The 24,352-nt window shown below is 31.6% G+C and overlaps 3 protein-coding genes across 7 annotated transcripts; all 3 read left to right on the top strand.

Moving 5' to 3' along the window:
- Window positions 1-2,391, top strand: LOC113872988 (GDSL esterase/lipase At5g33370-like). Of its 2 annotated transcripts, none has more exons than XM_027510913.1 (5): window positions 1-244; window positions 398-525; window positions 860-1,102; window positions 1,780-2,032; window positions 2,159-2,391. In XM_027510913.1, exons 1-5 carry the CDS (start codon window positions 1-3, stop codon window positions 2,389-2,391), a joined length of 1,101 nt encoding a protein of 366 aa, XP_027366714.1. The 2 variants fall into 2 exon arrangements, with proteins under 2 accessions (XP_027366714.1, XP_027366715.1); XM_027510914.1 differs by having other exon boundaries at window positions 1,780-2,036; window positions 2,180-2,297.
- Window positions 2,392-7,489: 5,098 nt separating this feature from the next.
- LOC113872949 (GDSL esterase/lipase At5g33370-like) lies at window positions 7,490-9,188 on the top strand. The gene is made up of 5 exons (XM_027510853.1): window positions 7,490-7,721; window positions 7,809-7,936; window positions 8,051-8,293; window positions 8,423-8,675; window positions 8,956-9,188. The coding sequence occupies exons 1-5, from the start codon at window positions 7,490-7,492 to the stop codon at window positions 9,186-9,188; spliced, it is 1,089 nt and encodes a 362-aa protein (XP_027366654.1).
- Window positions 9,189-11,093: 1,905 nt separating this feature from the next.
- LOC113870963 lies at window positions 11,094-19,291 on the top strand. Of its 4 annotated transcripts, XM_027507576.1 has the most exons (14): window positions 11,106-11,570; window positions 11,652-11,823; window positions 11,912-12,129; window positions 12,703-12,763; window positions 13,082-13,154; window positions 13,282-13,359; window positions 14,266-14,423; window positions 15,033-15,201; window positions 15,793-15,837; window positions 16,016-16,247; window positions 16,327-16,743; window positions 17,045-17,251; window positions 17,716-17,849; window positions 18,848-19,291. In XM_027507576.1, exons 1-14 carry the CDS (start codon window positions 11,223-11,225, stop codon window positions 19,035-19,037), a joined length of 2,502 nt encoding a protein of 833 aa, XP_027363377.1. In that variant the 5' UTR covers window positions 11,106-11,222; the 3' UTR covers window positions 19,038-19,291. The 4 variants fall into 4 exon arrangements, with proteins under 4 accessions (XP_027363375.1, XP_027363377.1, XP_027363376.1 ...); XM_027507574.1 differs by having other exon boundaries at window positions 11,094-11,570; window positions 15,782-16,247; window positions 18,848-19,289; XM_027507575.1 differs by having other exon boundaries at window positions 15,782-16,247; window positions 17,048-17,251.
- Window positions 19,292-24,352: the final 5,061 nt, after the last annotated feature.

The raw sequence follows: 24,352 nt of genomic DNA on the forward strand, positions 1-24,352 counted from the left end.
ATGGCTAGTTCTTTAGTGTTCGATTGTTGTATAGTAGTAACAAGCTTGTTTATGTCCCTAAACTTTTCTTCTGCTCAATCGACGAGGGCTTTCTTTGTTTTTGGCGATTCACTTGTAGACAGTGGCAACAATGATTTCTTGGCTACCACTGCACGCGCAGATGCTCCTCCTTATGGCATTGACTTCCCAACACACAAACCCACTGGACGCTTCTCTAATGGCCTAAACATCCCTGATTTAATCAGTATAAATTTGTGGCATATTTGCTAACTATACAACACATGTTTAATTAATAATGCTTTTTTTTTTTTCTAGTCTCCTATGTATTGCCATTTGCATGCATGAGGTATAGTTGTGCTTCTTTTATGTGAATGATGTTGGGAATTGATAATTGTAGGCGAGCAGCTTGGCTTAGAGCCTACTATGCCGTATTTGAGCCCTTTACTAATCGGAGAGAAGCTCCTAGTTGGTGCCAATTTTGCATCTGCGGGGATAGGGATTCTTAATGATACAGGATTTCAGTTTGTAAGTTCAATTAGATAGTCAAAATTAATTTTCTTTCCCATGAAATAAATAACTTCATCTTACACTAATGAAGTCAAGACATTATATTAAAAATTGTATTGAGATTTTATTTATTTATTTTTTAATTTATAAACAAAAACTTATGAGTTTACGTAAAATGAAATTATTTTCCGCATGAGGTACGTTAGACAAACCCTCTTCATATTTATGGAGTTTTATATACGTTACGTTGCTGATTAATTGGTTTCTTCATTCACGATGGAAATATATAAAATCAAATAGTGACATGCACTCCAAAGCTAGTAGTAACTCAATTATGTAATTGTTTTGGCAGTTGCACATCATTCACATCTACAAGCAGATGAAGCTATTCGCACATTACCAACAAAGGTTGAGTGCACATATTGGTGAGGAGGGGGCTCGGATACTAGTAAACAAAGCACTAATTCTCATCACTCTTGGAGGCAACGATTTTGTGAACAATTATTACTTGGTCCCCTATTCAGCAAGATCTCGCCAGTTTTCTCTCCCAGACTACGTGAAATATCTCATATCCGAGTACCGCCAAGTCCTGAGGGTATTAATTTTCCAATAAATACTATCTTTGAAGTTTACCTTTCTTAATATAATGTATCATGATTCATGCTTTTACTTCAAATTGCCAAGGATTTGAGATTATTGCAGTTCGTTAACGGAATTAAATTACATAGAAATCTCTAGTTCAAAGGGTAGCGGCCCTATCAAATTAATGGACATGGAAATGTCAGAAGGGCTATACCTATCTGCATGCCTCTAGTTAGCGAACGAGTGTGTCCATGCAGGAGACATAAAAAACTTGGTTGGTGAATCATACTAAAATTGTTTTTATTTCCTTTGACATCTTATTCAATGACAAGTTCATTAACTACACGCTTAGCTTAGCTACTGTATAAAAGACAAAATTTAAATATATATTTTAAATATTTTGAGTGTTATTTTTTTTTAATTATAATTAGAATTTTACGGCAATAAAATATTTTGTATTTAAAGTTATCATAAATTATTAATGTACACCCTGCTAGATACGTGCCTAGTGAATGATATAAAGAGAGAAGAGAGAAGTGAAGGAATGTAATAAGTGATATAATATGATGAAAGAGAAGCAGAGATATTATCTAAGTATATAAAAGTCAAAATTGAAATAAATTAAATTATTGGGGTCTTGAGTTATTAGAATTTGTGGTGGCTCATATTGTATATACTTAATGGATGCAGAGGCTTTATGATTTGGGAGGACGTAGAGTTCTTGTAACGGGTACGGGACCAATAGGGTGTGTACCTGCAGAGTTAGCAATGAGAAGCAGAAATGGTGAATGTGACACGGAACTCCAGAGAGCTGCGTCCTTATACAATCCACAACTTGCTGAAATGATCAAAGGACTCAACCAAGAAATTGGCGCTGACGTCTTCATTGCTGCAAATGCATATCAAATGCACATGGATTTCGTTACCAACCCTCAAGCTTTTGGTACGTCCACTATTGCCATTTTTTAAATTTAAATATAGCTGCAGGCCCAGTTGTCCTGTTTCTTGGGCCATGATAAAAAGGCCTATTTAGGTTATTGAAGTTTAACTATGGACTTGGGGACCACAGGATTTGTGACATCAAAAATAGCTTGCTGTGGGCAAGGCCCGTTCAATGGGATTGGACTATGCACAGCCCTTTCGAACTTGTGTCCAAATCGAGACCTATATGCGTTTTGGGATCCATTTCACCCATCGGAGAAAGCTAACCGAATCATAGTGAACCAGATCCTAACTGGCTCCACCCAGTACATGCACCCCATGAATCTTAGCACCATCATGGCCCTTGATTCCATGGTTTAATTGATGCATGTAGCCTTTGATTTCATAGCTATGTTCTGCCTATGTGGTTGGAAATATGCTGCCTTGTCCCCTAAATTGCTATTGCTTTATTGGCAGAAATAAAAAAACGTTTTCCTTAAATTGCATCATGGCTTACAATTCACACATTTAAGAGTGTACGATGATTAGGTGGTGGCTACCCAACGCTTAGCCTTCATTGAATAAGTGGGACCAATGCATGACTCCTCGTCCAAACTGTCACATCAATTGATTTATCTCTCCAAGAAAGACAAAGATAATAAAATAAAATTTTAATTTAATATCAAAATTTTAATTTAATATCAAAATTTTAATATTATTTGTACACATATTTTTCAAAAATTGAATTTAAAAAATATATTAATTTTAATAAGAGTAATTTTATCATTTAAATACAATTTATATCTTATTTAATTATTTTTTATTTATCTCAAACATTAAACAAAATAACATAAAGTTATTTGTTCTGTTGTCTTATTACTAAGATAAGATAAGAGTTAATCAAATATTTATCATATCATATCTTATATTTGGTTTAGTGCTTTACGAGCAAAGTGGATTTTGGTGGGGGAACAAGATGAAGTATGTAAAGTGTACTAATAATCATTCCAAAGTCTTTCATACAGCGAGCATTCAGTTGCCGTGTGAATTACTAACTACCAACTATGGAGTTTCTTACCATAGTGATGAGAAGCACATTAAGGAGGATAGTTAGATTGCTAGCTAGCTTCGAGAAACTCACTATATCAGAGACTTCAATTCAATTCAATTTAGGGCTAAAGATTTCATAATTCAATAGCCTGAAAAGTTAGTTGAAGCAAACCTTTATTAAAGATCAAATTAGAACTTCGTGGGTAAAGAGATGGTAGTTCACCTGTTTCTTCTGCAGAATTATGTTTTGTAAAAGATAGTAGTTGCTCTTTACAGCTCATATTGTTACTTCAATTCACCATTTCATATATTACCATTCCTGTTGCTTTTCACCAAATTTTTTACACACTTTATTTGGAATCATAGAAAATGCTTTTGTTTCGATTATTAACATTCATGCACCCATGATTGAGTTTATAGTAATTTCTAGCTAATACTGCACATTAATTTCTGGCAATAATCTCCATGTAAGTATGCATAATCTACAGTGTTACCAAAAAAAATATGTTCAGTGCGTTCCACTGAAATAATCTTATGATAGGAACAAACACCGTCGTATATGAGACAGATTTTTGAACTATTCCATGGCTTCCACTAAACTAGAACAAAAGTATTTCATCTATTATCGTACATATAGCCCAGTAACAGCAATGCAAGGTCATTATTTTAAATAAACATGTGTTTTTCCTGGTTATTACTGGTCAAACTATTTTTATTACGGATTTTGGTAGTTTATATATATTTTAAGACCGAATTTAAACATATAAAATATTTTTTATTAAAAATATATTTATTTTATATTAAAATTATAAAAGCTTAATAAATATTTTTAATAAAATTTTATTATTATTCTTATTTAATTTAATCCTAAAAATAAAAGTTAATATTTTACCTTTGTCATTGCTATTATTATAAATGACATGAGTATAGGAAAGATTTTCTATTAAAATGAAAAACAAAAGTATAAAACGATGTTAGCATTAGGATTATCTACTAGTTTGTAGCATAAAAATAATATTTCACCACAAGACTTTTAAAAAAATCTTTTTTAATTAATTTTTCAAAATTTAAAATAATTCTTTTTAAAAGAAAATGTATTTCCTCTTCAAATTATTATAGTAAATATTTTCAAAAGAACAAAATAATCTTTTGAAAAATTGACTTTCCAAAAACAAAAAAAAAAGTTTTTTTTAACTTTTTTAAAAAAAAATTTATATAGCTCTAATTTATTTACTGCACCAAAAGTTAAATTCGTTGAACTAAAATAATTTTTTATCATTTTTTCTTTATTAAAAATTTTATAAATAATAATCTATGTAATTTACAATTAGAATTAAAAAATAAAGAATTTTAAAATATGTGTTCCTTTATATAAAAAATCAAATTTTATTACAATTAGTTGATTTTTTTGTGCAAAATTATTTTTTAAAATAAAATAAATATTTTTAAAGTTAATTTAATTCTGTGAGATGAATTAAAAGACAATATTTCTTTTTATCAGACATCATAAGGTGTTACTATTTCTTTTCATAAATAACTCTCTAATTTAAATTTAGTTCTTCAAACTTAATCAATAATTTTGAATTCAAATCCTAAAATATTAACCACATTAAACATTTAAAGAAATCACTTTATCAGTAATAAAAATATGTATTTCAACTGTGCCCATAAAAAAACTCTATCCATCGCCTAAACGCCTTTTAATTTGGATTAACACAGTGAAAGATATATAATTGCTTTTAACAGCAATAATCAACTTCCTAGCAACGTCGTCTTTGCCACAATCAAAAAACACCCAATTAACATCTCATTTATAAATCAAAAGTTCATGAACTAAACCTCCGAGTACGATATTACCCACTTCAGAATTTTTTATTCAACTCAACCAGAATAATGAGGGTGATTCGAGGGAGATAAAGCATGAGGTAATAAAGATAATTATTCATTATTAATTCATGCTATGTGTATAAATTTCATAATTAAAAAAAAGGACACATAATAAAATATGACCAGTAGTTAAAATTATACAATCTGAATCACTCAATAATTACTCTATAATAAAATGTGTTAAATTTATATTAAAAGTTTTCTTACGATGTGCTCTAGTTTGAAATAAGTAGACATTTATGTTTATTTAAACTTTTATTTTCACAATTTTTCACTGTATCTATGTGCACATAAATTTATTTATTTATTATTTTAATTATTTAAATATATGAAATATTTTAAAGTATTTATATGTTAAATTTTTATCGAAATCCTTACAACTTTAATAATGTAGCACTTTTTTTTTCTAGATAAAGAGACTAAAAGTCCAAACAAAAGTTAAGAATTTATCCAAGGTTGAATTGTCTAAAGAATCAAAACAAAAGAAAAATAACAGAATCAATATAAGAAAACACTATTAAATCATTAAAATCTAGTTTAACTAAATGTCAACATATTAGTTAGTTTTTTTGTTGTTGTAAATATGACTAAACCAAACAAATTAAATCAACTTATTAGTATTTTTAATTCTACCAATTAGGTAATATTTTAGAAAGTATTGAATATTTTTATCACGGTTACTTTTATTTTTAGTTCATATTTAAGGAAGTATTTAAATAATATAAATTATTTTACTTTGTGTGGTTATGATAAATACAAAAATATATTAAGTTAAATAAAAATGATAATAAATATTTAAAAGTGACAATAAATATTCTTTATATTTTATGCTCTCACAAGTGATCAAATTTTAATGCAGCTTATTTTATTTTAATTTCCTTTCAGAGCTTATTTTGTTGGATGTTATGTAAAGAAATAAAGAGATGTGAGTATGGTGCAAATATTTTTTAGACTCATTTAAAATTAACCTAACATATCATATGTACTTCTTAAATAAATTGTGCCCACTAGGGGTATACGCAACTATTAACAGAATAGCTAGCCACTAATTTATACCTGGTTTTATTGTACCTCATTATTATATGTTGACAACCATTTTGCATCCACACTTTGCACATAAATACATATTAAAAAAGATAGTAATCAGTACTAATTAACAAAAATATTATTCATTGTATGAATAATTTTTAAAAATGTAAACTAAAAGTAATAATATTTAAAGTTTATAAAAAAAATTGCATAATTAATATATAATTTTTAGAAACATTAATATTTTGAAAAGATAATTATTAATTTCAAAATATAGCATGGCATGCATTATTCTTTAGGGAACAATACATTGAGAAATTGAGTCAATATTAAGAGAGAATAGTCATTTATATATATATATATATATATATATATATATATATAAATGAGTGCTTGAAAGTAGTAATTAATTTGAGTAAGTGCATTTAGAAATACAAATTAATTAAATATTTATTTAATAAATTAATTTATATAGGAATGTATGTCATAAATTTGATCATAATTTTTTAAAATAAAAAAATTATTTTAATAAGTTATTTTGAGAAAGTTATAGAAATAAGTTTAAAAAATTATGAGAATTATAAGTTATTTTCATAAATTCTTTCATATTCATGCAGAATATAAAAGAAGCAAGATTTTAGAAGATAGTATTAAAGTAAAAAGGAAAAATTAAAAGTAATTGATTTGAACTAATATGCAATAAAGTTTTGGGAAAAGGATTTGAACATAAAAAATTCAAATAATTATTTTAAATAATTTGAGAATTTTTAAAAAAAAATCAATTACATGTCTCTAAAAGGAAAAAGAAAAGAAAAGAAAAGACGATGATACTCTTAGAAGTAATGCCTCTGTTTATTACACAAAATTAGATAAAAATACGAACATGTATATTAAGAAATGTAGAAAAAAACAAAAGGGTAATGAAGGCTGGAAATAGCATCTTTCCGAAAAGAATTCTAAACTTTGTTTTGGCCAGAGATATAGCAAAGACGTGCTACAAAAAACAAACATACAATGTTCTTCCTTTAATTTGATGTGGGAAATTGCAGCAGAAGGATGGATCCAGTTAAACTGCCAAAGCTAAAGCTTCCCTTGTTTAGCTATATTGTTACAAAAGCTAGAACGTAGCTTCTAAAAGAGGGTCAAATCTACCCACAATATATCAACCATATGTTTGCATGAATGTGTTAGATCATGATTCAGGTTCAGGCCCAGAACCACTCTGTCTGGCATAACCTCACAAATCGCGACTTTCATTTCCCATACAACAATGTTATTCACATCACAACCATACATGATACATGCAAAATATTGCAACTACTTGTGCTATTTAATTTGTAGGGCATTCATTTTTAAAATGATACAACCACCGAGTCCAAACTATATAAGACCGATTCCCATGCTAGCAACTGACACATCAATCATATTTGCAGAGTTCAGACTCTGTAGCCAGTGTAGCCAACACCACAATTACCCATTTTTCTCCTTGCCCATCATCATCCAATTCCAAATCATGGCTAGCTTTCTGGTTTTGGGTCTCTTCATGGCACTAGCAATTGGCGGGTTCAAGGGGGCAGAGGCAGCTCGTGCTTTCTTTGTGTTTGGCGATTCTCTCGTTGACAATGGCAACAATAACTACTTAGCCACCACAGCTCGAGCTGATGCTCCACCTTATGGCATTGATTTTCCAACTCGCAGACCCACTGGCCGTTTCTCTAATGGCTTCAACATTCCTGATTTTATCAGTTCGGTTCACCTCTTTAATTTTGATTTTTCAATCTATAACTTTGTGCAATTTAACTTATATAATTACAATGCTTGTGATTTTTAAGGTCAAGAACTTGGGTCCCAGTCCACGTTGCCATATTTAAGCCCCGACCTAAACGGGCAAAAATTGCTTGTTGGTGCCAACTTTGCTTCTGCTGGGATTGGAATTCTCAATGACACTGGAATCCAATTTGTATGTGGCGCACAACTATGAATTATAGTTCATATTTTTATTATATAAAGTAGACCATTTATATGGTGCGAAACGCGTGTTGATATATGCAATAAGGACATGTTTGAATTGCAGGTAAACATCATCAGAATCTCAAGACAACTAGAATACTTCCAAGAATACCAACAAAGGGTGAGTGCTCTTATTGGACCTGAGGAAACAACTAAATTAGTAAAAGGAGCACTAATCCTCATCACATGTGGAGGTAACGATTTCGTGAATAACTACTATTTGGTGCCTAATTCCGCAAGATCCCGCCAGTACCCTTTACCAGACTATGTCAAATTTTTGATCTCTGAGTACAGGAAGATTCTACGGGTAACACATTAACTATATATCATATATCCTTGATTTTCATTTCTTTCTACGTCTTTATCTACATATGCAGTCTCATACTGTTAGATTATACATTTAAGGCTAACATTTGAGTTTGAAATGGGAATTCAGCGGCTATATGATCTTGGAGGACGTAGGGTGGTGGTGACAGGCACTGGTCCATTGGGTTGTGTTCCGGCGGAATTAGCCCTGCGAGGCAGTAATGGTGAATGCTCATCTGAGCTACAACAGGCTGCGTCCTTGTTCAACCCACAACTCGTTGATTTGATCAATCAACTCAATAAGGAAGTTGGTTCACATGTCTTCATTGCAGCCAACACACAACTCATGCACGATGATTTCGTCACTGATCCTCAAGCATTTGGTGATTAAACATTCAATAACGCTTTGCATTTGGTGATATTTTTTAATATTTGTTACATCTTTAAATATACTACACAGCCACAGGCTTTGCATTCTTGAGCAGCTTAGGAGAAAGTAGGTGTACAACAGTAAAAGATTCAGTCTCAGGCTTTGCATTTTTATATTTTATAATTTTCAAATATTATTATTTAATTTAATTATTTTAAATTTGAACACTTTATACCAAACTAATAAACACATTATTTATCTTCATCTGAATAACTTACTTGAATGTGATGCAGGATTTGTTACGTCGAAGGTAGCATGTTGCGGTCAAGGACCCTTCAATGGTATCGGATTGTGCACGGTGGCATCCAATTTGTGCTCAAACCGCGAGGCCTATGCATTCTGGGATCCATTCCATCCGTCGGAAAAGGCCAACAGGTTAATTGTTCGGCAGATTATGACAGGAACCAAAGAGTACATGCACCCAATGAATCTCAGCACCATTTTGGCCTTGGATTCCAAAGTATAGCCAATTAATCGCAGCAATCAATCATACTTTTCATTCGTGTGCACAAAATTGATTTTGAGCCATAATCCTCTTCAAGTTAATGATTAATTCCTAAGTATATTGGATAAGTAACTTTCTTTATTCTGTTTCTCTATAGAAGCGCAGAGAGAAACTGCAGAATAAGTGAGTTTTGTTTTTGGTCTAAAATAATTTATTGTTTTTGAATCTTCATGTGGCACATTTATTCAGATATTTTTCATTTGTATACGCGACTTCATCCTGTTGGTGATATAAACAAATGTTAGAGGATCTCGGTTGTTAAAATGTATTAGTTGTGCAAGTGTATGAGAAATTAGTCTTTTAATATATGGAGATAAGTTATATTATTTTGAATTTTTTTTACGCCTATTATATTTGTTAATATTTTTCTTTCTCCATATCACATCAAAATTTAAACGATGTGAGTACTCCATTAAGTTTTTCTTATGATTTCTTCTCAGTATATGTTTAAAAAACATTTCCTTACAGATATATCTTAGTTTAAAAGATAATATCTACCTATTCTAATTAAAAATATAGTTTCAGAGAAATCATAAAATAAATGTCTACAGAAATTAATGAGTGTAATTTATCATTATTGCTACCGCAAATAATAACGGTCCATGCACATTACTAGTATTTGTTAGAGGTGACATAAATGTATAGAAAATCATATGATAATAAAAAATATATGAATATAAAAATGTGATAAGGTTAGGGTAAATAAATAGCTATTATGATACTATTTACGATGTTAAGTATGAAACAAGCATTGCTTTATGTAACGAGTAAGAATACTTGCTTAATTTTTCTTTTTTAAAAACATTAATAAACTATGCATTAAAATTTAGTTCTGATTAACTTCAAAAAAAAAATTTTATAGAAGAAAAAATTAATATAAAAATATAATTAAAAAATTATAATTTAAAAATAGTTTATGTCTTCAAATTTTAGAGAAGTTAATAAAAAAATATAAAATATTTCTAATTTATAAAAATATTTTATTTATCTTTTAGGATTTTGTTAACCTTAATCCTTAAAGCTGAGTTCAAGCATCCACAAATAAAAATTTTTTATAAAAAAAATACACAGTTACTGTATTAAAGTTATAAAAATACAATAAATACTTATCTTTCTAATAAAATTTTACTATTATTAGTTATTTATTATTATCCTTAATTTAACAAAACCCTATTTTTTATACTAAATCTTTTACATTTATAAAGGCTTTTATAGAAGTTTACCAAAATAAGAGTTCAAGCATATTAATCCATTATATAGTCATCAAATTTTAAGAAATAGTAATTTCAATTATTAAAAATTTGGAATGAGTAAGAGTTAAGAAGTTTAACAGTTTAATTTCTAGTCACTAACAAATAAATTGAACAGTTAATTATATTTTAATTCTTAAAATGACAGTAACAATAACCCTGCACTTTTAAGTGGTGAATTATTAAGTTAAAAAAATACATTGGTTTTACACAACCTGTTAACCTAATTTTATGCAGGCTAAGTTGAATCAGAAATTTTAAAATTTATTAACATAAATTGTATTTATTCAATTATTTGATTTGGCCGAAATAACAAAAGAAGAGAAAAAGTAAAAAAAAAAAAATCTTGTGGAATCGTTGAAGCTTTCATAGTTAGTAACTTGAAGAGAAAGTAGAAAAATGTATGATGGAAACAATTTTGATTTATAAACAGCATAACACTACTAGTAGCTTTTAATATTTTTATTTTTTTCAACAAATTAATTATGGGTATGGGTGAGCCCAAAGAAAAGGCCCAAAGAGAGAAGCGTATCGGATACGGAAATAGATTTGGTCAACTTCATTTCCGTAGCGTTGAATTAAAAAAATAAAAAATAAAAAACATAATTTCAATAGCGTGCATCACTTTTTTCAAACGGTGGTGTGCCTTATCATCAGAGCTGCACTCACTGGCCAGTGTCACTGGCTCACTCTCTCCGACCAAAACTAATTACGCTCTCAAATTCAAATCTATATATATGCATTCATGTCCTTCGTTATCTTGCCTTACACCTACGCTTACGGTTACAGTTACAGCTCCTTCTCCTTCAAATTAAACCGTTTCTCTCCCCGAACCGTTACGGTTCGCGCAGCGGTTTCAACTTCGGACAGGCGAACCAGAAAAAAGAAGCAGCCCAAGGATGAAGAAACTGCCCTCGAGACCGGTCTCCGGTTCAGCTTCATGGAGGAGCTCATGGACCGGGCCAGGAACCGTGACTCCGCCGGCGTGTCTGACGTCATTTACGACATGATCGCCGCTGGCCTGAGCCCTGGTCCCAGGTCGTTTCATGGCTTGGTTGTTTCGCACGCCCTAAACGGCAACGAAGAAGCCGCGGTATACTGTTTTCTCTACCGAGACACGAAAACAAGTTTCTGCGAATTGAATTAAAGCGATTATTGTTGTTATGTTACGCAGATGGACTCGCTGAGAAGAGAGTTGGCAGCGGGTCTTCGACCGGTTCACGAGACGTTCTTGGCTTTGGTAAGGTTATTTGGATTCAAAGGTCGTGCTACTAGAGGTTTAGAAATACTTGCAGCTATGGAAAAGCTAAATTATGATATTCGCCACGCTTGGATTGTTCTTATTGGTATATTCATAATTTCATATATCTTATTGCTGCTTATTGCTTGTTTAATTGTTTTGGTGTGATGTGTTTTCTTTGGTTTGTGATGTAGAGGAACTTGTTCGGAACAAGCATTTGGAAGATGCCAACCAAGTGTTCTTGAAAGGTTCCAAGGGTGGCCTCAGAGCTACTGATGAGGTTTATGATAGCTTAATTGAGGAAGATTGCAAAGCAGGGGATCATTCTAATGCCTTAGAAATTGCCTACGAGATGGAGGCGGCGGGTCGGATGGCTACCACTTTTCATTTCAATTGCCTACTCAGTGTGCAGGTTACCTTCCTCAATCTAGTTTTTGTGCTGTGAAATTCTAGGGGTGCAATTTCCTATCTCCTTAAAAATGGGGGTGAAAGCAGGATTTACGAATATTTTGGATTCTCTTTTGTTTTCATTTTCAGATTATATGCTTTTGTTTATGAATTATAATTTAAGAAAAATGTCACATTGTTTACATTAGAATTTGCAAAGCATATAGTGAAAGCAAGATCAAGGTGGTTTTTCTTTATAATTATTAGTGGTCAGTGTCAATTAAGTGACTCCTATACTGTGGCCGTTATTCGTACTTTTGATAAATTCCCTCCTGAAAACGTCTATCAAATCCCTGTTTCATGGTTTGCTGTTTTCTTTGTGACTGTAAAATCTGTAAAGGTAACTGATATGGCATATGACACAATGTTACTTCACTTTAACATGTTTCAGGCAAGCAATGCTAAGTTTTTTTTTTTTTTTCAAAAAAAAAAAGCTTTTCAAGTTTTAGTTAGCTGTGATAAAGCAATTTATGAGACTGTTTGATCTTAGGCTGTTTGCATTGTGATTTTTTAATATTACTTCCTTCAAATTAATTAGGCTACCTGCGGAATACCTGAAATAGCTTTTGCAACATTTGAGAACATGGAATATGGAGAAGGTTTGCATTCCACATCTACTTTCTCTTCCTTTTTCTTCTTTTTCTGATGCTTATATATGTTTACTCACAGTGATTTCTTTTACTATTTTAAGGTGCGCTTGTTTCTATTTCTAATAAGTAATACTCTAACTTTTTTGTGTCATTCATGTGTTGATGTGATTTTAATCTAATCCTCTTACCTATGTCACACTCATTTTTTAAATTCTTTCTGTGTGTGTGTTGTTGGAGGTGAAGGCACTCTTCTCTAAATTGTTAAAGCCTCTTTCTTCATTATCAATTCTGTGTAAGGTAAATTATCTTTATTTTGTTACATGACAGATTATATGAAGCCTGATACAGAGACATACAATTGGGTTATTCAAGCATATACTAGAGCTGAATCTTATGACAGGTTAGATATTTAAATAGTTCAGAGGTCTCCTATTGGAATTCTTGAATAAAATATTTCATGGATTGAGTTATATTTGTTATTATGTGATGTGATCCAATTAAACTTGTCTCTGTGTGGCTTATAATAGAGTACAAGATGTTGCTGAGTTACTTGGCATGATGGTTGAAGCACACAAACGCATACAGCCAAATGTGAAGACCCATGCGTAAGACCCATTATCTATATTTTTCTTTTTCAGACCTGAACATTGTAACATATTTGGTGTCAAATTGTTTGAATGTCTTAGTCTATAATTTAGTTTTTTTATTTTTTAAAAATGTGTCAGTTATATAAAGCTGAGATTTGTGGCAAGACCTGTGACAAAACAACAGATTGCAAAGAAGCTTTTGTGCTTCTGTGTGAGTATAAAAAGAAGAAACAATTTGAAAGATTAAAGAGAGAATATACTGGGGGAAGCCAGGTGGTTGAGGTTCTTCCAAAACCAAAAAACCAAAAACTCAGCAACATGGCTAAAAAATGCTACAAAGCTGTCTGCATATCAGTTATGAAATTTCCCTTAAAAGAACAATGAGCATAGTACCCTTGATAAAGTATAAACATGACTCTTTGGCATGACAATTGTATGCAATTGAAAACATGGGCATTCCTCCAATCAAATGCACCTGAGAAGCTCAAAAACTGCACACTGCTTGTCTGCCGTCACAGAATCCTTATCATTGGCCAAAAAAGTCAGGAGTTTAGACACAGAAGGTCAGAATCCTTTTGGAGTCCCCGTTTAATATGTTGATTTCACTAGTGATACTGCCTAGTGCATACTACAAGGAGTTTACTTTTCACTAAGAATGAAACATCTCCATTCACCCATATGTTGACTATTTTAAGTAAGTGCTTCCATGCTATTCTTTAATTTGAAGTTTTCCTTCCATTTTCTGAAGGATCCTTGGATTATCAGGTAAACTGAGTAAATGACCGGTAGTTTTTGGGGACCAGATAGGCATGCATTAAGCTGATTTATTTAAATAAAATATAATTTTTTCATTGGTGATGGATGTCGGAATATGTGACTGTCAAATGTCATCTTCACCTGATTAGTCCCATATTGTCTCTTCAGGCTGTTAGTGGAGTGTTTTACCAAGTACTGTGTAGTACGGGAAGCTATTAGGCACTTCCGTGCCCTTAAAAACTTTGAAGGGGGTACAAAAGTTCTACATAACGAAGGAAACTATGGAGATCCACTTTCTTTGTACCTTCGAGCATTATGTCGGGAAGGTATGCTTATAGAAGTTATGTATTTTAATTTTCTCATTCTTATTGTTTTCCATTATTAAAAACTTTAAAATTTTGTGTAATCAACCTCAAAGGTTTGGTTGAGTGGAGCATAACATGATTTCACATTTAACAAGTCATAGGTTCAATATTCCTTTCGTCTCTTTGGGATGAGGTAAATGTAAGTCCTCTATAAATTTTCTTTGAGCTCAAAAGCTTTGGAGCACCATCCCCTTAACCTAAAATATTTTATTCCAAAAAAAAGTAAATTCTTTCCTATGTTAGGACTTAGGAGATCTAAAGCATGTATTCTAGCGTTGTAATAAATTTCAGCTCAAAGAAAAATTTTCAAGGAAGTAATTGATAGATAATCTACCATGCCATTATATGTAGAAGATATGGATCCATAAGATACAATCACTGCCTTAAAATTTATTTGCATATATTTTGTTGCCCTTGTGAGACCAAGAACCTTGTAATAAAAGATAGTCATCATGGTAAAGCAATTCTCTGTGGAGTTCAACATATAGTGTGTTAAATTGTTTATAGAAATTTATGACTAAATTATCTCAAAATGCTTTGCCTCAACGTGGTAGACAATTTTAAATTCAGGAAGGATTGTTGAAATGCTTGAAGCTTTAGAAGTTATGGCCAAAGATAACCAGCCAATCCCTGCACGGGCAATGATCTTGAGCAGAAAATACCGGACATTAGTGAGCTCATGGATTGAACCTTTACAAGAGGAGGCTGAACTTGGCTATGAGATTGATTATATAGCTAGGTATTTTTTTCTACTTCAGCAACTGCTATGATTTTTATTTTGCTTTTGATATTATCATTTTTGTCTAAGTTATTTATTTTATTTATGTTTGCATATATGATTATTGTTTATTCTCTGATAGGGAACTGAATTTAAAAAATAATGAATTGACATGTCTCTCTCCCACCCCCCCCTCCTTTTTTTAATTGGCATTTTATCTTTGTTCTGTTGAAAAGTAGTGTGAGAGAATACCAAAGGCATGCTATCTTTACCTCTTGCTTGTAAATTGTATTGTATTTTCCATGGTTTTCATGTTCTTGATGAGCCCAGTTTGCCTACCAGAGGTAATTTAATATTCTGAAATCTTAGTAGTAGCTGATATTGGCAAAACAGGCAAACCAAAATCTAAGTGGTGGTCTTAAGAATCTCCCACAATTTTTCTAGTTACAAAATTTCCAGCCTTTTTGTTTTTAAGTTCCCTTTCTATTTAATGCAGGCATGTTCAATCACTGATCTAGTATATGTTAGTTAATGGGCTTAATGACCATTTTACATATTGAATTATTTTTGTTAATGTTTTGATTGCTATTAATTGAAACAGATATATTGCAGAGGGTGGTCTTACTGGAGAGCGCAAGCGTTGGGTGCCTCGAAGAGGTAAAACACCTCTGGATCCTGATGCTTTTGGATTTATATATTCAAACCCAATTGAGACCTCCTTCAAAAAAAGATGCCTGGAGGAGTTGAAATTGCACCATAGAAAGCTTTTGAAGACCTTGCAGAATGAAGGACTTGCAGCTTTAGGGGATGGTGTATCTGAATCTGATTATATTAGAGTGCAGGAGAGGCTAAAGAAAATCATAAAGGGACCTGAACAGAATGTTTTAAAGCCTAAGGCTGCTAGTAAAATGCTTGTGTCTGAATTGAAGGAAGAACTAGAAGCACAAGGTTTACCTATTGACGGAACTAGAAATGTTCTTTATCAGCGTGTACAGAAAGCTAGGAGAATAAATCGATCTCGTGGTAGGCCCCTTTGGGTTCCTCCCATGGAAGAGGAGGAAGAAGAGGTTATTTTTCATTTGTTTTATTTAAATAGCTTTTTCTTTAATATACAATGCCTAAACTTAAATGTGATTCATGTTCTAGGTGGATGAAGAGCTGGATGCATTAATTTCACGTATAGAGCTGGAGGAAGGAAATACAGAGTTCTGGAAACGCCGCTTCTTAGGAGAGGGCATAACTGGGGATCAAGAAATGACGATAGATGCTGGTAAATCAGAGTTCCAGGAAGTTCCAGATGATATTGATGGTGTAGAAGATGCTGCAAAAGAGGTTGAAGATGATGAAGCTGATGATGATGATGATGACGAGGAGGAAGAAGTAGAACAGACAGAAGAGGAAGTAGAACCAGCAGATAACCAAGATATAGACAGGATAAAGGACAAGGAAATTGAAGCTAAAAGGCCTCTTCAAATGATTGGAGTCCAGTTGTTGAAAGATTCTGATCAACCTACTGCCACATCTAAAAAGTTGAGAAAAAGATCTGCTCGAGTGCAGGTTGAGGTATTATAATTCCTTGGTGTTCTTCTTTTCCTTTTGTTTTTGGGTGGGAGAGTGAGGTTCCACAACCTGTTGAGACAAAGGCAAGATTTTTTTTACAAAAGATCCTAAAATGTTGAGAGAAAACTAGTATGGGAGCCTGAGATTTTGGATGGGAGTGATCACTCATGAGAGGCCAAGAGCCATCTCCGAACCTTGAACCTGCATTTACTGTTGACATCACATTCTTTCATTCTTTGATTTTGTACTTTTGAACAATGAACATACTGATGTTGTTTGAGAATCTAATGTTACTTCTTTGCAGGAGGAGGATGATGATGAAGATTGGTTTCCTCTAGACCTATTTGAGGCATTTAAGGAAATGAGGAAGCGGAAAATTTTTGATGTGTCAGACATGTATACCATAGCAGATGCTTGGGGATGGACATGGGAGAGAGAACTGAAGAACAAACCTCCTCGTAAATGGTCACAGGAATGGGAAGTAGACTTGGCAATCAAAGTTATGCAGAAGGTTAGTTTTAAAAGGTCAAATTTCTCATTTTCTTGTAGACATAGAACATAATTTCTATCACTTCATGTGTATAAAAATAAAAACCATCCTTTATAACACTCCACTTGAAAGTAAATGTAAATCCAAAAGATACTCAGTGGTGATCTTTATTTTTGTTTTGCATTAAAGAAGAAAGAAAAGACTGTATTGATGTCTACCTATTCATGCATAGTGTAATATTTCATTCAATTTTTATATTCAGCTTATATATGACAATGTTGAAAGATAGTCATCATCCCTGTGAATATTGCTAAAACTTCCACTAGTATTGTTAAAAGATCCCGCTGACTTTTGGAGCTAACACATTCAATAAAGTGTTAATTAGCAATGCTACTTGAGTCGTTTTGGATATATTTAACCTTAAACAATCTTCTTCAGTAATATGCTTCCTTTTTCTGAACGAGATTCTGGGCTGTTTTACACAGGTCATAGAATTGGGAGGAACACCAACTATAGGAGATTGTGCCATGATCTTGCGTGCAGCTATAAGGGCACCTCTACCTTCAGCTTTCCTGACAATTTTGCAGACAACTCATGGTCTTGGTTATAAGTTTGGGAGGTAATTCTATTTTCTTCATAAGCACGACTCTTGTGATTCCCATGTATGTTACCCAACCCAACTAGCAAAAATATGGACATTTTATGTGCTTAACCAGGGAAGAAGAAAAAACTAAACAAACTGAGATTTCCAATGGAAGAATTACCCTTTTAAATTTGGCACCTGAAACTGTGATATCCTTATTACTTGTAACATAACATTCTTCAAAGTCATTTGAATTTACAGGTCCACTTTAATTTGTAAAAGTTCACTATTTTACATGGGGGGTCCCAGGTCTCAACTAGTGCTGTAAGGGGTACTTGACACTTGTCAAGGAATGAAAAATAAAAAGCATTTAATGTTGCATCATGAACGTGAAAAAATTTTACTTTTCATTTAATACTATCTAAATTAGAATTCTTAACAAGTATCCTAAAAGTAGTTTAATGGGATGGAGTAAGAAAGGGGTTGCTTATCTTGATTTTTCAAGAAGCAAATATTGTTCGAATCATTTGTATTGCCAAAGTTGCTTCTATAAGTGCAACTGCTTTTATTTTAAAATGTGATCCCATTACATTTTTTTATTATTATTTTCAATAAAATTTGTGAGTTATAGAAAGAAAACTTGAAGTTCTACGGATAAATATGGTCTATGGGCACTCCTTGGCATTTGCCTTTTATATTTTATAAACTCTTCAAAATTTGTGGTCTCAGACTTTTAAGGTTAGGATGGCTTAATTAGTCATCATGATTCCTATGGAGCAAAAGCACAGCATGATTCCATATTGGAACGATAAAGGAAATAATTTTGTCTATTATTGCTGAGTTTAAAAATGAAATTTGTATTTAACTTGTATGCACTTTGGTTTGTTTGAATTCCTATCGTTGAAGGCATAGCTGTTTGACTGGGTTGGATTAGATTATGTGCTAGTTTATTCACTGTGATTAAGAACCCTAAAATGAAGGAAAACTTTGGTTTTCTGCCATCCATGTATTCTCATTTTTCCCACATGTTGCAGACCGCTTTATGATGAGATCATCTCCCTCTGCGTTGATCTTGGAGAACTAGATGCAGCTGTGGCTGTAGTTGCAGACTTAGAAAGCACGGGGATATCAGTTTCAGACCAGACTTTGGATAGGGTGATTTCTGCTAAACAGAGGATTGACAATACTTCTTCCAATGGTGACATTATAGATGCAGGATTGTAAAATTATACCTTAATGTTTTGATGGTTGTAATGTTTTGCACTGACATAGCTAGCGATTGTGGTTTTAATATATCGTCATTGCACGCTTGTGCAAATTTTGTGCTGAGCCGAATTTATGTATAGTATCAGATCTTGAAAATCTACCAAAATTTGTAGCATCATCATGCTGCGTGTTGTCCTCCTAGTTTTCGGTTTTCTTCGACTCCACCACTATCTATTGTTTTGAACAGGGTGTTTTGAAAGTGAAGCGACGGCAGGCTCCCACTGTTGCTGCGACAATGCGTTTTCTTTCTACTGACACGAAATGATGCTGTTGAAAAACTTGCAGCACCAACTAATAAATCGAGATTTCATGTTAGATAGTGATGCGATTGTGATGTTAGGACCCGGTCACTCCATTGGCTGATTAGTAGTAGTAGTAGAATTCATGTGAAGTATTTAAAATTTTTAATATCATTTATTGAAGAAATTAATGACGCGTATGAGACTTCAATTTAATTACTAGTAGGTGCATAAAAAAGCATTGAAGGAAATATTCTTTTTTTACTGTTGGTCCAAAAACTAGTTAACGGAAATCACTCACGGACTCACCCTGCTCAGCCTTGCAACTGCCAAGTCCAAACCAGCTAAACGAAATGCAATATAAGTCGATATTGACTCTGCTGTGATTTTCCTTCGACATGGCATCTAAAATCACCCTTTACGTACATGGAGCAACAGATTTTTACATGGCATCTAATTTCATGTTGAGGGTACCAAAACAACGGATTGTATCAGCTCGAGGCTTTTGTTTTCTATATATGCGTGCTATGTTGTATATGTTTGTTGCTTCTTAATTATGTTGGATGAGTAACAGACAGCCCAGTTGATCTGTTTCTTCTTCATTCTATTTATTTATTTATGTATAAGTTATTTCTCTGTGGTTCCACTTGAACATTTGAATTGTTCTTGCTTCAGACTTTCAGAGATCAGAGACTAATTGCTATCATCCTTTTGGAGTATGGTGGTGGTGATGCAAGATATTTCAATCACCCAGATTTTTCCTTTAGATGATATTACCTTAGTACCTCGGACTATGGACACCAATTGGCTAATCCTAAAACAAATGCAGAATGCTCTTAATCAAGAGGGAAAGTTGTGTCAGTCAAAGCTAAATTTCCCCTTTATACAAGAAGAAGCTGAAGTCAGTCACTAGACATAAAGTGTACTTTCTTTTTGCTAAATGAATAAATCTTGTCAGAAGGAATGACGATTACTGTGTATGTGTGCATTAACATTGAAATATATTGTTTGGATGGTACACGCCGAAATTCCAACCTAGCTGTTAGGGACATAACTTCATCATTTTCTAATGGGGTGTTTGGTTCAAAGAAAGGGAAGGAGAGAAGAGGATTTCAATTGAGCAGAGATACCTTGTTTGGTACACTTCGATTTATCTTCAACATCATAAAGCCCAAGCATTTACTACATTCTTAAAATGGCTGTGTTACAACTAGGAACCAAGATTAAGACCTTCCTAACAGATAATGGAATGAAATGCACAATATTTTCAAATATGCTGATAGCATCGTCCATAGGTTTTCCTGCACATATTCACAACAACAAAATGCTCAGAAAGCAAACATGTGCATGTTGCAGCAACTGGCCTAAACTTTCTTGTAGCTTCTACCCTACCATTTTTGGAGTGATGGATTTACTACTTAACAGATTCAATTAGACTTGTCCTAAACAGTAAGCCACCTTTCGAAATCTTTTTCAGGCTCAAACCCAATTATCAACTTCTGAAAACCTTTGCTTGTGCATTTTTCCCTCCCTCTGGCCATATTATCAACGCACACAAGTTAGTAATAATCTGTTTCAAGTGGTGATTACACATTTAATTCATCACCGGTTCTAATACTGAAATATATTGCAGATATTACCGTCAAATGCACGATCTAACAAAATCACGTTAAAAGCTATAACTACGTTTGAGTGGATCTAAGCCAGAACCAAACACGTCACACATATTCATTCTTTAGTCATAATTTCTGCTCTTAAACTCTCATCTTCACTCTCTAATCTCTCCCTTTACAAAGTTACTTCGACTTACCTTACACCCCAAAATTTATACAAATTTGATCCTCTCCATTAGTTTTCTCTCCAGCCAAAATCTTAAACATACATTTGTAATCTAAGGGTTCCCATAAATCAAGTTAACAAAGCAAAAAACGATCAATCTAATTCTCACGTTAGTCAATATAGTTAAAAGATTGGTCAATTACGAATATGAAATTGGTTAATGACAACACCATATAATGAGTTTACGAATTTTTCAATGTGATTGGTCAACCTACTCCTTAAATTCGTCAATTTCTTAGATGGAGAGAAATCTGCTGTACAGGATACAAATTAAAAATTCGGTTTTGTGAGTTTAAATACCTATAAATATTAAATTTTAATTAAAAAATTATAACATTTGTTATATTCTTAAAATAATCGATCATTTTTTCAATAAGAAATTATCATTATTAAGTATTTATTTTTAACCTTAAAGATTGATGTTAATATTTTAAAAAAAAACTTAAGAAAATATTTATTTTAAAATTTTGAATTAAATTTAAACATTTAAAAATAATAAATTTTATTTTAAATAAGATATTTATTATATTTATAAAATTTGAATATTTTAAAATACTCAAAGTTGATCTCCTGAACAGTGTTGATCTCTTGTCTAACAATGAAGGTTGGCGAGAGATGAAAATGGTCGGCCATGTGAAATGATGTGGGAATATCATTAAATGGTTGGGTGTGAAAAAGATAAGGCTCTGTTAATGGGTAGGGCACTCCCAAATATCACATTTGGAACAGTGTTTGAAGCATCCTCTGTTATAAACAAATGCATCCTTCTTTGACTTCAAATGTTTTACACCTTTCATTTGCATCACTACAATATTGCCACCTCCTCCTAAAGCCATTATCAACTTTGATTCTCCATCAGCCACTAATTGAGGCACACATAATTCCTCTCCCTCAAACTATTCTTTAAGCCTTTAATGCTTCTTTTCTTTATTCACTTTTTATTTCCAAGTTCACCACTCATTAAGCTTTGGCATCAACGGTAGTAAGAAATTCATACACGTAATATTTCACATACCAGTTGATTGATCAGAACTTGCCCCACTAAAATTTCCACCCATATGAAAAGTAATGTGACACTCATAATTTGAAAGTATAATGGTGTAATTATTTTATCATACCATTCTCCTTTTTTCAATATATTATCTCGAAACTCTGAAAAAAAATTGTAATATGATCAAATTTGGGGGGAGGGGGAGGGGGAGGATTTGAGAATAATAAAATATAAATTATAATAGTATAAATAATAGTTTAAGCATTGGATAGTATAAGTACAAAAAAAAAGTATAAGGTAGTAATTTTAATCATTTTTAGCAAAATAATTGGTTGAGTTGATGGGAGTTATGTTAGCATAAATTCAAAATCCCTATTAAATCTTACACATGATAGCATACCAAATATTCAAAAGATATTTTTTCTTAAAGAAATTTAACTCGCCCAGATTAAAATTACTTGCTCATATTTTTGTCTCTGTTCTTTTTTTTTCTCGATTAAAAAGTAAAGTGTGGCTAAAATAATGTCATCTATCTTAATTGTTAACATTTTTTAATCCATGTGTCACTCTTTAATTAGGAAAATAGGAAAAGGGATGCAAAATAGAGATAAGTGATTTCTTTTGATATATAAGATAAGTGAGAGGGAAGAACATAGCAATAATTAAACTTATGGATAATAATTAACATTATATTTAAGTAAAATTAATGATTTCTATACAATTGTATAGTCAAGATTAACTTTTCTAACTTGATGTTTGTAAATGGGCGTACCTATCACATTTACTAATAATACCCATTGATTATTTTTGTTCAACTATGCATACCGATATTCACATCCTTAATTTGTGTTCTTATTTCACTTTATTTATTTATTTATTTTTTGGGGGTAAGTCACTTTTTAATCTGCTGCAACTGGGGTAGAAAATTAGGTGCAATGTTTTAAGCATTCTATTAAGCTGCAAGGTGGAGAAAGGAGAGGTCACTTAATTGGAGGAAAAGTGAAATAGGAATAATCATATGATAAATAAAACCCTTTACTTAAAACCTCTACTTTTGCAAAAATTTATTTAATTTGCTGGGAGAAGTTGCTCTAATATTTATGTAAAAAGAGTCCAAAACAAAATTATTCGTAGACGATTCCATTGATTACCACTCGCATGGGGCATAGATTCTTTTGGAAGGGATGCTACAACGTTGTCTGCCGTAATAGAACTTTTCAAAAACATTCATTGCACATTGACAAAATCTCAGCTCCAAGAAATCTACTCTTACACGTAACCATGAATATGAAGGGAGAAGGATTTTCAAATTCTAGAGACAAGGGTTTGATATTTTGTGAAAAATAAATCCAGAGATAAGGGAATAACTAGGAAAAGGAAATTAGATTTAAAACAACAATGGTCAAGGATTAATATCTCCGAAAACATGCTTGATTTTAATGTAAGTTCATTTTGTTTATATTATAGTTTTGATGTTATTCTTTGATTCTAGTTGATTTTTTTATTAAAATTAATTAATGTTATTGATATATAGAAATTTTAATGAAGTATAAATATAAGAAAAACTTATAAAGTCTTGTTTAGATTCAAAAAAGTATTTTTATAACATAAAATTGAAAATAAATTTATTTTAACATCTTAATTAGTATTTTTAAATATTTATCATTAATTATTTAAAATTATTATTCGTTTATATGGTATAGTAATGCTAATTTATTAATTTGATATCTAGTAATTACACTAAAGTTTAAATGTAAAAAAAAAACAGCTATTTATAACTTAAAAATATAAAGTAAATGTATTTATTGTGATATAGTTAGTTAAAAGTTTAATATGTCATAAATATTTAAATTGATTTAGTTTTTTAATTAATTATAATAAAATATATTTTAGTAATTATTATTAATGTTTTTTTTATTTAATAAATATGCATATAATATAAAAATTAAAATATATATTGTTATAAATATTTTAATTAGTGTTTTTGGAATTTATTAACATCACTCTTAAAAAATTATTTAAAAATATAAACTAAATGTATTTATTATGATATAATTAATTAATAATTTAATATATCATAAATATTTAAATTGTTTTTAAAATAATTTTTATAGTAATTATAATAAATTATATTATGACATTTATTACTAACATTTTTTGTTAATAAATATATTTATAATATGAAAGGTATAATATAGATTATT

The sequence above is a fragment of the Abrus precatorius genome, unplaced genomic scaffold (genome assembly GCF_003935025.1).
Source record: "Abrus precatorius isolate BTA unplaced genomic scaffold, Abrus_2018 Scaffold7, whole genome shotgun sequence".
Classification (NCBI taxonomy): domain Eukaryota; kingdom Viridiplantae; phylum Streptophyta; class Magnoliopsida; order Fabales; family Fabaceae; genus Abrus; species Abrus precatorius.

Bases quoted from the DNA above. Each gene is read 5' to 3' on its own strand.
- LOC113872988 (XM_027510913.1), top strand. From the start codon at position 1: ATGGCTAGTTCTTTAGTGTTCGATTGTTGTATAGTAGTAACAAGCTTG. The intron at 245-397 runs GTATAAATTTGT...TGATAATTGTAG, and splicing joins AAACATCCCTGATTTAATCA to GCGAGCAGCTTGGCTTAGAG. The intron at 526-859 runs GTAAGTTCAATT...TTGTTTTGGCAG, and splicing joins ATGATACAGGATTTCAGTTT to TTGCACATCATTCACATCTA.
- LOC113872949 (XM_027510853.1), top strand. From the start codon at position 7,490: ATGGCTAGCTTTCTGGTTTTGGGTCTCTTCATGGCACTAGCAATTGGC. The intron at 8,294-8,422 runs GTAACACATTAA...ATGGGAATTCAG, and splicing joins AGTACAGGAAGATTCTACGG to CGGCTATATGATCTTGGAGG. The intron at 8,676-8,955 runs GTGATTAAACAT...AATGTGATGCAG, and splicing joins CACTGATCCTCAAGCATTTG to GATTTGTTACGTCGAAGGTA.
- LOC113870963 (XM_027507574.1), top strand. From the start codon at position 11,223: ATGTCCTTCGTTATCTTGCCTTACACCTACGCTTACGGTTACAGTTAC. The intron at 16,744-17,044 runs GTATTATAATTC...ACTTCTTTGCAG, and splicing joins CTGCTCGAGTGCAGGTTGAG to GAGGAGGATGATGATGAAGA. The intron at 17,252-17,715 runs GTTAGTTTTAAA...TGTTTTACACAG, and splicing joins CAATCAAAGTTATGCAGAAG to GTCATAGAATTGGGAGGAAC.